We start from the raw sequence: 16,051 nt of genomic DNA on the forward strand, positions 1-16,051 counted from the left end.
GAATTCATACTGAGGAGTTTGCATTTTTCCCTGACAGCAGTAAGAAACTATCATAGGTCTTTGGGCATTGGGGCAAGAAAATCAGATTAGTATTTTAGAAAAATCACTTGGCAATAGCATCTTAATGAGGGAGATTATAAGTAAGGCTAATTAGAAAGTTTCTACAGTAATTTAGGGGTTCCCAGCTGAAGATACTGATAGGGAGGGAATTAGAGTTCTTTTGTTGTTGTTGTTGTTGTTGTTGTTGTTTCAGAATTAGAGTTCTTTTAGAATATATTTATCAGTCACCATCCTCCATAAACTCAGCTGTATTTGACATTATTGGCCTTAGACTTTGTTTTTTCTTTTCTTTTTCTTTCTTTCTTTTTTTTTTTTTTGAGTCAGAGTTTCACTCTGTTGCCCAGGTTGGAGTGCAGTGGTACTATCTCAGCTCACTGTAACCTCCACCTCCCAGGTTCCAGCCATTCTGATGCCTCAGCCCCCTGAGTAGCTAGGATTACAGGCGTGTGCCACCATGCTCAGCTAATTTTTTGTATTTTTATTAGAGATGGGGTTTTGACATGTTGGCCAGGCTGGTCTTGAACTTCTGGCCTCAAGTGATCTGCCCATCTCAACCTCCCAAAGTGCTGGGACTACAGGCATGAGCCGCTGTGCCCAGCTGGCCTTATCCTTTCAAGGATGAATTAATAATTCATATGTATATATATCTTTATACATTCATCTATGAGTGAATAAGTCCATATATATATTTATACACAGTATGCCCCCTATACATGTGGCATACTGTGTATAAAGATATATATGGAAGAAAAGTAAGATGTAATTGATGCATTCTAGGAGCATATAACCATATAGGAAAGATAAGACACATAAATATGAGCCAATTGAATAATAGCACAAGTTAGGATATAATTAAGACAGGGAGTGTTAATAGATGTAGGCCAGGCACGGTGGCTCACACCTATAATCTCAGCACTTTGGGAGGCTGAGGCAGGCAGATCACGTGAGGTCAGGAGTTCCAGACTAGCCTGACCAACACGGAGAAACCCTGTCTTTACTGAAAAAAAAAAAAAATACAAAAAAAAATACAAAAAAACTGGGCGTGGTGGTGCATGCCTGTAATCCTAGCTACTTGGGAGGCTGAGGCTGGAGAATCGCTTGAACCTGGGAGGCAGAGGTTGCGGTGAGCCAAGATCATGCCATTGCACTCCAGACTGGGCAACAAGAGCAAAACTCCGTCTCAATAAAATAAAATAAAATAAGAAAATATATTGGAGATAAGCAGGGTGAATGAATAGTAAAAGATGAGTTTATATTAAGTAGAGAATTTCTGAGGGCAGTTAAAATAGATTTAAGCTACTCTCATCTGAATAGAACTTGAGTTTAGATAAGAAAGTTTATAATCATCAATATAGATAGTTGGCAATTAAAATTGTAAGCTAGAATCCCTTGATTCACTATTAAAATAGCAGCTCAAAAACAAGACCTTGGGAAATACTCACAGTAATAATACAAGAAGAAGAACAGTGGGCATATGAGTCAGAGAAATTGCTTATCATTCTTTTTGTTATGATCTATTTTCCATATAATTGTCTTTCCTCAGCTAAGCTTGCAGCTTCTGGAGAATAAGAACTAGGTGACACCATATTCCTCCACCGTATCTAGCACAGTGCTAGGCTTATATATAGAGGGGGATGAACAAATCTATCAAATAAATGGTGACTTTAGAAATACTGTGGATGTTTCCCAGAAATTCAGGAGTCAGAATGACAATGACACCCTACTGAAGGTGTTCTGTAATGTGGCACATGAATACTCATACTGTAGGATTCTTTGCTGTACCTAGAACTTTAGGGCAGATTTGAGAGGTTCCAAGACTGTGGTGAACCAGAAGTCTAAACAAGGATTTTCTTAATTTCGAAAGCCATCTCATGGAGATTTCTTTCTGCTTCAGTCAGTTTTTAACTTTGTACGTTAACACTATGTTTTGGTCATTTTCTCATCATCTCATGGTATCTTGGCTGTGGGATCACACACACACCCACTTCTCAATACTCACTCTGGCCCAGACTCTTTGCTGGATAATTATTGATCTCTGTACTATGTAAAACAAAATAGGTTGAGGTGAATACACCTACACATGTATGTCAACTTCAAAGAATAAGTAATTGGTGGTTAGATGAGAGAGTGGGTGAAAAAGAAAGTGGATGAGTAGGTAGGTGGAGGTTTGGGAATGAATGATTAGGTTGGTTAAGTGGGTGACATGACAAGAAAAAGCTAGGGAATGTAAAAAGGAGGTATTAGTGAAACTACAGTTAATTCAGTTATTTAGATTAACAATAGCAGATAGTATGGAAACTCAAAAAGAGTAAGTCATCTTCAAGGTTTTTTTATGTTGATTTTGGAAGGCACCAAATTATCTTTTTGACAACAGCAACAAATTAAGCATCCTAATTGTTTTGCCTAAGCTTATATGAAAATGAATTTACATTTTCACACTGTGTATTAATTAGAGTCAGTGGTCACAGTGGTTTAAATGACTGTCAAAAAATAAACTTGGTAATTCTTATATATACAATTGAGATTAAACAGTATATTTAAATTTATTTTTCTATATAGTTGACTTTTAGTTATCCGTGGTCAGGTTGATTTTTTGTGGATAGCCATATGTGTCACTAAGTAATTTAGATGTAATTATTCAATATAGTAAATTTTTAAAAGATAACTTTATATTATTACTAGAAAACCGCATCATATTTTGCTTTTTTCATTTGCCATATTTATTTGAGACAGATACTTAGGAAGCCACTCAGAGGTGAAAGATCTCCAAATCAGCTGCTAAATCATATTTGGAAACTTAGAAAAAATCTTCTATTCAGTCTTAAGGCAGTAATCATTTGCAAAATAAGAATTATTAGACTAGAATAACCAGTCCATTCTGAAATGTTTTTATCTGCAAACATGTCATCATTTACCAAAACATGCAGAACAAATTTAAAATTGTTTTAGGTCCTAAATGTGAAGTATCTTTTAATAAATAAGAATTAAATACCTTTTTACCCACTAACATGAGAAATGTTTAAAATATTTAAATATTTATCTTTTCATATTTAACTCTTCTTTTTTGCTTTACTGAAACAAAAGACATGTTTTTAAAAAGAAAACAATTTCAAAAGACTTCTCAAGTTTTAAACTCTGATCTAATGAAAATGTTACTTGACAAGCATTGCTATAAGACTAAAAGATCACCTCCGTGGTGTATGATTCTATCTTTAAATTTTATAAATAATTCACACTGACTTATGAAATTTGTTACAATTATTTTTGTGAAGGAATGGTAGATTAATGCTTCCTGACAACCAACAAATCTGCAACTGCTTATGATTAGTTTTTTTGATGACTGTTTAAAAAAAAAACCTAGCCTGCTATATTTTATTTTTAGAAACATTAATGTTAATTAAAGTTATAAATTATATTAAGTTTTCCTTGAGGTTTATTATCCTAAATCAAATACTTTTACTTATACACAAAAGTGTATAGGTGTAAGTATAAACAAAAAGTAATTTAGACAAATATTTCTTGAGGCACTAGGGATTAAAAGATAAAATATGGTTTTTACCTTGAAAGAGCACACTGTAAAGCCAGAATCATTGATAAATAGCATGCTGGCTCCATAAGCAAAGGACTAATAAAAAAGTCATAATTGATTTTCCTGACCTTGACTGGCCTAAAGCTAATCTCATTCCTCATGGCAAAGCTCAGTGAGTCAGGACTGCAACAAAAGAAAATTTAATAGCCCCACTGCTGCCTTTCAAGATAAGTGCAGAGAAGGAGACAGCTTGCAGTTAGCAGAGGAGCCCAGCTCACATACTCCAAGCTGGGTCAAGGGCTGGAGGTACAAAGAATTTGCTTTAGCGGGAATATAGGTTACGAAGTGTTAGGATGTAACTTCCAAGCAGATGTAGCTTCCATGAAGGAGCATCCTCACAGCCTCAAGCCCTGATAAGAAGTAATTAAGATAATTTACAGGTAGTTAATTCAGTTTTTAACTGAAAAGCAGCTTTCAGCACATACTGTCATTGTTGTTTGCCAGTTTATTCATTTATTTTTTTTTAGGTTACACAATTTCTCCCCTGATTTCACCCTCTTCCAATCATAGTCTTTTAATAAAATTCGAGTGTACCCCTCTACTGAGTATAACCACTCTTGGCTGCCAGGGGCAATGCCATATTTCTTCTATTTGTTCTTACCCCTCTCCCTGAACCCACCCTGTTCAAAACTCATTTGAAGGCATCCATATCTAGTGCAGCTTCAAATCAGCCTTGTTTAACCTCAGCTTCTCTCCTTTTGCTGGGAATGAAACCTTAATTCTGAGTGGATTATCTCTTTTCTTTTGTTGGCTATGTCAGTAATTCTACAATGTTAATCAAGTTAAGCAATCAAAAGTTGTTTATTACTTTCTCATGGTTGGTTTCCTAATAATTTCCTGTACTGAGGCATCTTCATGAAAATTATTAGTGTTATTACATTTTCTAGTGTGTTCTGTTACCCACTTCAAAATAAACTCTCTCATAACAGGTACACACCCTGTAGTTACAGAGGAATGGAGGAGAGACTACCTCATGGCAGCATGTCACGACTGACGGATCACTCCAGGCATAGTAGTTCTCATCGGCTCAATGAACAGTCACGACATAGCAGCATCAGAGATCTCAGTAATAATCCCATGACTCACATCACACATGGCACCAGCATGAATCGGGTTATTGAAGAAGATGGAACCAGTGCTTAATTTGTCTTGTCTAAGGTGGAAAACTTGTGCTGTTTAAAAAGCAGATTTTATTATTTGCCTTTGCATGACTGATTGCTGTAACTCACTGTTAACATGCTTTCAGTCAAGTGCAGATTGTGTCCACTGGAAAGGTAAATGTTTGCTTTTTATATTGCATCAAACTTGGAACATCAAGGCATCCAAAACACTAAGAATTAAATCATCACAGTAATAATTAGTCTTTCTAGGTTAAGAAGAGATAATTATTTGTCTGGTAAGCATTTTTATAAACCCACTCATTTTATATTTAGAAAAATCTTAAATGTGTGGTGACTGCTTTGTAGTGAACTTTCATATACTATGAACTAGTTGTGAGATAACATTCTGGTAGCTCAGTTAATAAAATAATTTCAGAATTAAAGAAATTTTCTATGCAAGGTTTACTTCTCAGATGAATAGTAGGACTTTGTAGTTTTATTTCCACTAAGTGAACAAAGAACTGTGTTTTTAAACTGTAACGAGAATTTAATAAATCAGCAAGGGTATTTTAGCTAATAGAATAAAAGTGCAACAGAAGAATTTGATTAGTCTGTGAAAGATTCTCTCAAAATCCTATTGAAATAATCTTCATCCATAGATATTCAGGATTTGGATTAGTAGTAGAATAAAGAGATGGGCATTCTTTCCCCTATAATTGTGCTGTTTTTATAACTTTTGTAAATATTACTTTTACTGGCTGTGTTTTTATAACTTATCCATGTGCATGATGGAAAAATTTTAATTAGTAGCCATCTTTTCCCATGTAATAGTATTGATTCATAGAAAACTTAATGTTCAAAATCTGCTTTGTGGAGGCATGTAGTAAGATAAACATCACACATTATAAGGCTCTTTGTGATAACCACAATTATAAAATGGCAAAGTATTTTCTCTGTATTCATTGTTGTATTTTTCTACAGTGAGATGTGATCTTGCCAAAGCCACCAGACCTTGGCATCCAGGCTCTCCTATAGTGAGTTGATTGTCTGCTCTTGCCTTGCCTTATAGCTAGTAGGCTACAGCTTTTGCCCCACACTCTTATTTTCAGATTCTGGATCATTCTTGTTTACAACTGAAATATATATAACCTCAGTCCAAAGTGGTGATTGATTTGAGTATTTGAAAATCATTGTAGCTAAAATGAAGCATGATTAGTAGTCTTACTATGAATATCATTTAATCTTAAAAAATCAAGTAAAAAATGTTTATCTGGTAATGTTTAAATAATTTACAATATAAACTGTAAACCTTATTAGGCGTGAAATCTATCTGAAGAGAAAGAAAAATGCTGGAACATGCTGGATGTGTTGTGTAAAAAGCATATTTAAACAAGGGTCCTCAACCCTGACTGCAGATAAGAATCACTTGGGTTACTTCAGATACCTAACAACTTCCTCTCATACAAATAAGAATTGGTAGCTTTCTTTTTTTTTTTTTTTTTTTTTTTGAGACGGAGTTTCGCTCTTGATACCCAGGCTGGAGCGCAATGGCGCGATCTCGGCTCACCGCAGTCTCCGCCTCCTGGGTTCAGGCAATTCTCCTGCCTCAGCCTCCTGAGTAGCTGGGATTACAGGCACGTGCCACCGTGCCCAGCTAATTTTTTTTGTATTAGTAGAGACGGGGTTTCACCATGTCAACCAGGATGGTCTCGATCTCTTGACCTCGTGATCCACCCGCCTCGGCCTCCCAAAGTGCTGGGATTACAGGCTTGAGCCACCGCGCCCGGCCGGTAGCTTTCTTAAAAAGGAAGAAATGCTTTCCATGTGATTCTAATCTGCAGCCTGGCTTGAAACTCACTACTTTAAACTAACTTGCCCCTGATGATCTGATGGCATCATATTATATCATATGAACATCCATCCACATGGATTCAGTCTTTCGATTTTATATCATTATCTAATATTTAATTGTTCTCCACTTTATTATTCATTATAAAATGCAGAATTCTGGGCTCCACTCCTAGAGAGACTTATTCTGTAAGGCCAAAGTGATAGGACTTTAAAATCTTCAGTTATAAAAACACCACAGGTGATTCTTATGCAGTTAATTCAAGAATCATACTTTGAAGAATTATTCTAGACTCTGAAGAGGCCTGGCTCTGCCTTATGCTATTATTGTTTCTGACCTTTAACAATTCAACTCTTTGAGCCTCAGTTCCCTTGTTTGTAAATGAAGATAAAAAATACTTACTCTACCTACCTCACAACGTTGTCAAATAAGATCAAGTGAAAAAAATCATGTGAAAGCTCTTCGAAAACTGTAAAGCATGAATGATAAGGGATTAGGTTATTGTGGATTTAAGAGGTTTGAGGACTGCTGTAGTACATTCCTTGACATGTGTTGAATTTATGTGTACTTTTCTTTCTCACCCTTTAAAACAGAAACTACCAAGAAATTAGGTGTTGAAAAAGAACCTTTTCAGGTAGCAAAGTCAGTTTTCTGATAGTAATAATTTGTCTTATTATGTTATATATTTCAAAGTACATATATGATATGAATTATTCTTCATGAGATATATTTGAATATTTGGCCCAAAATGTTTTTTGGTTTTCTCTGTGTTCATTGCCTTTCTTCTTGGAACTGGAGTTAACACTCAAGGCAGGCAGGTCTGAATTCCCTCATAACTGACAATTAGTAAACATTTTCTCTGAAAGCCAAACATAAAACAATCATCTATCAATAATTCATGACGCTTTTGTCTGAGAATCTGTCCTGCAAACAGCATGAGAGAACCAAAACAAACATTCACAAACGAAAATAAGTTAAAATAGAAGGTACCAGTTTGAGCCTGAAGATGTTGTCATCCATTACCATCTGCATTATATTATCAACTGCCAAGATGTTAATTGGTTTTCTTCTACAAGTGGGCCAACTATAGACAGTTAAGTGAACATCACCATGAAAATCTTAACTTTGTGCTTCCAGATTTTTAGTTATTCATTTGTACTTTCCCTTTTAAATTAATTGTTAGTATGTATAGGAATACTATATTGACTTTTCAGTTACTTTCAATAAGTATCTTAATTTTGCCCCACAAAATTTATGTAATACTGAGGGGCAAAATTACATAATGTAATCTTGTGAATCCATGGTTTTAAACAACAGTGTTTAGTTTGGGCAGCAGTTTCAAGTCTCAACTAGCTTAAACCAATCTGAACAAGTCTGGACAGTTTTCCTACCATATGTTTAACTTTGATTGGCATATGATAATGTTTAGTGTTTTCTTTTTTCAGTTGACAACTGAGAAAATAATAGTTTTCTCTAAAATGTTAATATATTATCAAAAGGTTTTCAAAAAGTACTCTGCTTTTAGCAACAGTGTTTTATTCAATAATTAGACAAAAGACCTAAGATAATATTAAACTCAGAACAGTTTGTTTCAAAGAACAATTGGTTAATAGCTGGCACAGGGCTTCATACACAGTTTTTCAATAAATATTTAAATTAACAATTCATGTTACACAACTTGCTTTTACCCTAGTAGTGAGTCTCACATCAAAGAAATTTGTAAGATCTAAATATAATCTATGTGAAATGAAGTCTCTGCTTTACCAGAATAATATGTGGCAGGTAATAAATATGTAAATGACACCAAATAAAACATTTTGCATAGATGATAGTCCATATCACTATTTTAATTAAAGAAATGTATGTACAAACATGTACCAATCCTTTTAGTTTTAGAAGATGAATAGTGATTCTTACAAGTAAGTAATTAGGCTCCCGTTAGTCTTATGCTGTTAGATCTTTGTGGACCAGTTGGGTAAATAAATCTTCAAACCAACCTTCCTTTTTCTGCTGCTGTTAGAGCAGATTTATAAAAATTCTGAGAATGTCTTCAAATTAGAAAAATTTACTTCATTTTAACCTACCTCATCAGTTTCTTTGTGATAACAGCTGGAAATAACTCAAATTGTACCCATCTTAGTTTAGGCTATATTTTTGTGAAATAAAAGGAACAACTTAATTTTTTTATTATATAAATTAGTGAATCATTTGCCAGAGCTTAGAAAACATTAACCTACCAAAATTTCATTATGACGATATTTATATTGCTTTTTGACGTGCCAAAGTTATATTTACATATTACCATATTTAGATGACTTACATAGTCTAGTATAATGAAAATTCCTCTGGGCTTGGAATTTTAAGACTCATAATTTTAGCCAGTATGGGCCTGAAAAAAAAAAAGACTCATAATTGTGATGTCAACTGGACTGGTCATTTAATTTCTCTGAATCTTTGTTTCTTCAGTGTAAAATGAGGATAAGGTTATTTTTGGTTTTAGCCTCCCTCACTGGACACTGTAAGGATCAAGTGAAATAACATTTATTATAATGCTCTGTAACCCATAAATTATTCTACTTGAAAACATTTTTTTATAGACAGGGTCTTGCTCTGTCACTCGAACTGGAGAGCAGTGGCACAATTATACCTTGAACTCCTGGGCTCAAGCAGTCCTGCAGCTTCAGCCTCCCAAGTAGCTAGGACTATAGGCATGCACCACTACACCTGGCTAATTGTAATTTTTTTTTCCTTTTTTTGAGATGGAGTCTGGCTTTGTTGCCCAGGCTGGAGTACAGTGGCGCGATCTCAGCTTACTGCAGCCTCCACCTCCCAGGTTCAAGTGATTCTCTTGCCTCAGCCTCCCGAATAACTGGGAACACAGGTGCGTGCCACCATACCTGGCTAATTTTTGTATTTTTAGTAGAGATGGAATTTTGTCATGTTGGTCTCGAACTCTTGACCTCAAGTGATTCGCTTGCCTTGGCCTCCCAAAATACTAGAATTACAGGCATAAGCCACTGCACCTGGCTTAATTTTAATTTTTTGAATTTTTTGTAGAGATGGGTCTTACTTTGTTGACCAGCCTGGTCTTGAACTCCTGGCTTCCTAAAGCATTGGGATTGCAAGCATGCCATCATACCTGATCCATAAATTGTTCTACTGATATCATTTGATTTTGTTAGAATTTGGGAGGCTGTAGAAACCAAGGATATAGTCTTTAATAGTATTTCTTTTTAGCAATAACAACAAGATAGGCAATTAGACCAGTATTCATTTGGTACCGTCTTTTAATCAGTGATCCAATTAACTTTTAAAAGGTGGGTTATGCTCTTAAATTGTGTTGGCTCTTTAATATGTGTTATACCAGAGTATGCTCTCAAATTTTATGTAGTTGAATTTGTAGAACAAATTTGGGGATATTCATTATATTTTTCCTTTTATATCAAATTGTGTAAGTACATTAGCTTGACTTGAATTATAAGAAAAATATAAAGAAGAATGTAGACCCTATAATGTTTGTCTTTGACTTTTTGGCTTTGATGTACCTAATTCTTTTCTGATTGAGAACAAGTTTTGAAACAGTGATTCACTTGTTGGTTTTCATCATTGCAAAACTTTAAATTTTAAGTCATCATACTATGAGAATTGTTTGTACACATTTATAATTATTTAAACTGTAAAGATTTTTTTCTCCATTCTTCACTCACAAAGGAATAGCATTTTTATGGAACCTAGATTTACAAAGGAACTCGTGATTCTTTTAAATGTTTTTATGTCTTTTTACAAGTGATTAAGAAAAAATGTTTACATTTAATTCAGCTGTATTTCCTAGTAGCTGTATAATCTTATACATTATTCTTTTATAATTTTGACCTATTTTACAGGAAAGCGATTGTGTTGGCATCTCTTCATAATCTAATTCTCTTCTCTTCTTTTGTTCCAGTTAGATGAGTTTGGGAAAAGAATAGGAAGACTAGGCATCCCATTCCTTCCATCTGATTGTAATCAGTCTCCTGGGTTTCTTTCTAATTTAATTTTAATCCTGTGCTTCTTTAGTCATCAAATTGATAGAGAATTACAATTTTCTCTCAGGATCCAGGTCTTCTAAGAATGAAAATGTTTAAAGTCTACCCCGAACCAGCCATCCTTGTAGGCATTTCTGTTCAGTTGATTTATAAAGATTTAATCTATAAAGATTTAGTATGAATTAAACATATTTCTTATTCTGTGATCTCTAATTAGAAAGTAAAATTTTGTTGCCATAAATATAAAAGTTTTCACTTATATTTTAGTCAAACACCAAACAAGTACATTACATACTTCCTATAAGACACAGTAGTTGCAATCTGTTGAAATGCACTGAAGGATAATTTCCTTCAGATTATTTTTTTAATCATCATCTGCCTCAGGAAATCTGCTGTGTTCTTTTTTGAATATTTTTGTTGGTGTGAAAGCATTGTTTATACTTTATGTTCATTTTATTTATTGGTCACTGTCACCAGTTTTTCCCGACAGATTAAACAAGTTTTTTACCTTAAAATAATTCAGATTTTGAAGATTTACTGCCTTATTATTTTGCTAATTACCTTTTTTTAAAAAAAACTTAGAGCTTAATAATTTCTGTTTTCTATCCTGGAGTCTAAAATTAAACAAAAAAAAAATTCTGTTTTCTAAATTGGCCATATTTTTTTAATGATTAGTAAAAATGCATTATGTTATTTTTTAAAATACCATAGGATTTTGAGTCAGGAAACCTGATTTCTGGCCTTGCCTCTCTTTGCACTTAGCTGTGTAACTTTGGACTAGACATTTTACCTCGTGGTGCCTCCATTTTCTCATTGTCTAGGGAAAAAGAATTTGTTTAGGTAGAATCTTAAATTCCACCCAGTTCTTATTTTGTTCTCCTTTGATCATTTTATAATCATTATTTTGGTCTCATTCCTATTCTTGTTATTCATCCTATGAACTAGATCAACTTGTATTATTAGTGCCATTTACATGTAAATTGATGGGATTCAGATATGTTATTAACTGTTTTTCCATTAGTGATTTTAAGTAATTTTAAAGAAGGAAACTTATATTACAGATAATAAAAATGAAAGATATAAATATTGGACATGGATTATTTTTTAAATGGGAAAGTCTTCTTAAGCACCAATATAAGCACCTTAAATTGGTATCTAGAAAACAATGACATAAAATTTTGTGGTCTTTGTTCTCTTAAATATGAATATAGCTAGTTAGCTTAAACTTTAAACAAAATGTATTCAAGATGAAATTAGTGAACAAAGCAGTAATAACACTGGTTCATATGGCTAGTTTAAAAGCTATCAGATTTAGCAATATTAAAATTAAAAATGCAAAAGATATTTCAGAGGAATTGATTGAAAATTTTTTGTTCAGTAATTATTCTTAAGCTGCATTATAAGATTTATTACATAAATATAGTTACCAGATTGCTATGGGCAGGTGAATGTCTTCATTTGAAATATTATTAGAGATCAGTGTGGCTTGTTATTTTTAATTTTTTTCTGGCTATACAGAAAATGTTTCCAGAAAGGTTAATTTTCATCTGATAAAATGTAGAGATTGAGGCCGGGCGCAGTGGCTCACTCCTGTAATCCTAGCATTTTGGGAGGCTGAGGCGGGCGGATCACCTGAGGTCAGGAGTTTGGGACCAGGCCGGTCAACATGGCAAAACCCCGTCTCTACTAAATATACAGAAATTAGCTGGGCATAGTAGCGTGTGCCTGTAATCTCAGCTACTTGGGAGGCTGAGGCAGGAGAATCATTTGAACCTGGGCGTGGAGGTTGCAGTGAATCCTCATTGCACTCCAGCTGCCTGGGCAACAAAAGTGAAACTCTGTCTTAAAAAAAAAAAAAGGTAGAGATTGCATTAGTTCCATCTCTCAGTAGAGTTCTCTGGTAGTGTTCTCTGTGGACTAGGCCAAGAATGTTCCCGTTACTTTTAAAGATCATTGTCTTTGCTCTGATTGTCTACATTAGCTCATATCAATCTTTTGAACACTGGTCTATAGATTTACAATCTAGGTGTTGGGTTAGGATCTGACGAGTAGGGAATAGTGGAAAGTTGATATAGGAAGGTGTACTGGTTTCTGGTGTGATTTCTTTAGCTACACTTGGTTCCTTGTCTTATGTCATTTCATGGATCATGTTATTCTCCTAGCTTTCAGAAATTAAATTAGATGTCCAGCCTTTCTCATTCAGAGATGCCTATATTATTATGTTATTTTGATTGCCTACCAAAAAAAAAAAAAAAGATCTGTTTCAGTTCTCTGGCTCTGCAAGTCTTTGTGATCACATTTGTTAAATTGAATCTGAGGTTCAAATATTGCATTTAATATTTTCTGGATTTTGATAATAGGATATTCTGTAAGATAAAGCAACAATCATAGAGTGATTTACTTTATGTTTAGATGTCCACCATTTTTCTATTTCTCTACTCCTCCCATTCTCCATTTTTAAAAGGAAATTTGCAAATGTCTTCCCTTGTCCCTGTCTCAGATAATTTTTCCCTGAACTCGTCTTGTCAGCAGAAACATTTAATAGGACATAATTCTATATTTCTGAGACAGGATCAACACAGTAATTCTTTACATTGAGCTGAGGTGAATGTATACTTAAAAATACTCTATTTTCTTTCTATATGAACTTAATATTTTAAAATCATATATAGGACTCCCCAATGTGAAAATATTAGTCTGGACGTCATTCTCTTGCCATCAGGTGCTATTTCTATCTTAGCTGTGAGTTAGACTAAATCCGAATTTTGTATCATTCATCTTTTTATAATATTTAACTTCCCTAGAATCATCCCATTTCACATCTTTAACCCCAGCTTCCCACAATTTTTCTGCTTTTACTTTCAAATGCCAATTTATTTTTGTGTTTTATGTTCTCATTGAAGTGTAAAGGTATCACGTATATGAAGAAATGACCAGTTTAGACATTTACTTTGGCATAATAAAGATTGATATTGATACCACACACCATCCCTTTCTTCTAGCCCCAAAAAGAAAAGTTTGACAACTCAGAAACTATTAAATTATTTTATCTGTATTTAATAGAACAGTGGAAGCTGTTTCTTCAAAATTAAAATGTTTTACCAAAAAAAAACCTTTTCTGTATTTTAATCTGATAGTGAATTTGGGGTTATTTATGTAATATATCGATAATTAATAGTAATTATTAGTTATTTCACTCGTAATTTGTGATACCCAAGACTCATATTTATTTAATGTGAACTGTTTTTTGAGACTTTTTTGTTTCATTTTGTTTTCTTAACTTTTTTTGGTGTTGTTAGATTATCATGGTCACATCTCAGCAGAAAAACTCTCCTGTAGATCAGCTGTTCTCAGAGTCAGGCCAAGGAGCTTTTTGCTACACAGTCATAGTTCGATAATACAGCATTATTTTGAACTACATGAAATTGCTGGTTTTATTGGTCAAAAATGAACAGATGCTAGCAGTTTCATAATATATATTCAAGAAGGAACCAAACAAAAGATCTTTTAGAATAGATATATTGACTTCTCATCATAAATCTTATCAACATATCAGAGGCTTTATGAAGGAGACTCTACAGATAACCATAAGTCTTACCAAGAAAATTCTCCTTTAAAACAATTATCCTTTATTTTGTTGTTAAATTTCCCAGTTTTAAAAAATGTTTTATCAAAATGACTTCAGAATTGAAGCAAATGCCTTTTGGGAGTATATTTGTTACATAAGACTTTCAGGAAATCTGTGTGTAGTTTAAAGCTCTTATAATCTGAGATATTGTTTGTATCAGGTTGATGCAAAAGTAACTGCAGTTTTTGCCGTTAAAAAATGAAATTAAAAGAAATTTAAAGAAAATTTTTAAATGGCAAAAACTGCAGTTACTTTTGCACCAACCTAATATAAAAGGATTCATCTGTAAGTGTCATTTTGAGGCAAAATAATTTTCCCTCACATCTAATATGGATTCAAATTTTGGCAACTAGAATTTTATCCTCTTGATAGGCATTCTGAATATTACTATGTTGTATAGTAAACAAGTTTGCCATAAAATGCCATTTAAAGATTTTCTTTAGACCTTTATTTCAGGTTATAAGAATAAAAATAAATGAGTGGAAGATCACATAAAAAATATGAAACTCCTGCACAGGAAAGTCCCCAATTATATGATTTAATAGGCTGTAAATTGGTTTGTTCCGAATTCAGACTACATCTCATCATATAAAATTATGAGTAATAAGGGTAAAGAGTAGCCAACAAAAGCTAATCTAGTACACCATAGAAGTACTCTAGGTGTCTTGGTTTTGGATAAATTTTCATAGTGGAGAAAGGTTACTTTGATCTCTCAGTAATTGCTTGGTACCCTTCTTCCTAGGCAATATGCTCATGTTACCCTCTTCATGTGATCTATTCCTCAAATGCTACATTCTCCAAAACTCCCTACCTGCCTCTATCTCCCAGTCATCCTTATCAATACTTCTGTAGAAAGAAATTTGCTTTAATTAATTTATGTTAAAGTGTTAGTGACTGTAGCCCTTTTATCTCTCTTAAAGAGAAATCTACATTAAAAGCAAACATTGCTGTTAGCACAAATTAATCTCAATGAGTAGAAAAGCTTTAAAACAAAAGTGGAAATAATTTAAATTTGTGTTGATGGGACTATTTTGAGGCAAGAGATACCATTAAGTGACCTAGCTTGGAAATCTTCCCCCTTGCTCAAACCCATGTAATGTCTGAAACTGCTGTATATTTTCAGTGACCTTGAAAAAGGGAGCTAGTCATTTGTATTTACGGGCCTTAAGAAGTCAGGGCCTGCTGATCCTGTTTTTAAGTTCAAGGGCAATGCCTGGAGCATCCTAGATCTCCTTCACCATCATTCTACATGACCTACAGCTAGGTCTGTCTTCCAGCTCTGCTCATTGATATTAAATTTACAGATGAATACTATCCATGCTTGTAAAAAAAAAAATTATTTCCCCATTTTACTGTTACAATTTTTCAAGAGCTATAAAGGTAGAAAAGGTATTCTTTTTCATCATTCTAAAAAAAATTATCATTTTTAAATAGCTGGCACTTAGCAGTTTAGTTTTCCAAACTTTATTCTGAGTCAAATTACTGAGGTGATTCTAAACTTCTAATCTTGATTTATCATATAAACATCTAATTAGAAAGTGTTTATGCTAAAGACTTGTATTTTGTGGCATTAGTTTTTCATGTTTTTTATAGGCTCATTAAAATTGTTCATTTCTAAATGAGTGAAAAAGTTGCTGTTGTTGGAATGTACAGGGCAAGTGCACTTGGTTAGAGCATGAACTGGGAATTTCACATTAGCTGATGTGCTTTGCACTCTGCTCTTGTAGATTTATTTTGTTTACAGTAGACTGATGTCAGTTTTTGTAAATGTTTTTTCTTAGCACTTTAACTGTGAGTGTA

At 33.7% G+C, this 16,051-nt stretch overlaps 1 protein-coding gene across 3 annotated transcripts in view; it reads left to right on the forward strand.

The window, feature by feature from the left end:
- The window catches only part of FZD3 (frizzled class receptor 3), a 74,457-nt gene extending 68,750 nt beyond the window's left edge, over positions 1 to 5,707 (forward strand). For all 3 annotated transcript variants that reach the window (XM_064368753.1, XM_012435336.3, XM_012435337.2), the window contains one exon: positions 4,579 to 5,707. In XM_064368753.1, the coding sequence (XP_064224823.1) occupies positions 4,579 to 4,792 (214 nt within the window). In that variant the 3' untranslated portion in view covers positions 4,793 to 5,707. The remainder of the gene's footprint in view (positions 1 to 4,578) is intronic.
- Positions 5,708 to 16,051: the final 10,344 nt, after the last annotated feature.

This window comes from Aotus nancymaae, unplaced genomic scaffold, assembly GCF_030222135.1.
Source record: "Aotus nancymaae isolate 86718 unplaced genomic scaffold, 86718_ANA_hifiasm-v0.15.2.pri h1tg000079l, whole genome shotgun sequence".
Lineage (NCBI taxonomy): Eukaryota > Metazoa > Chordata > Mammalia > Primates > Aotidae > Aotus > Aotus nancymaae.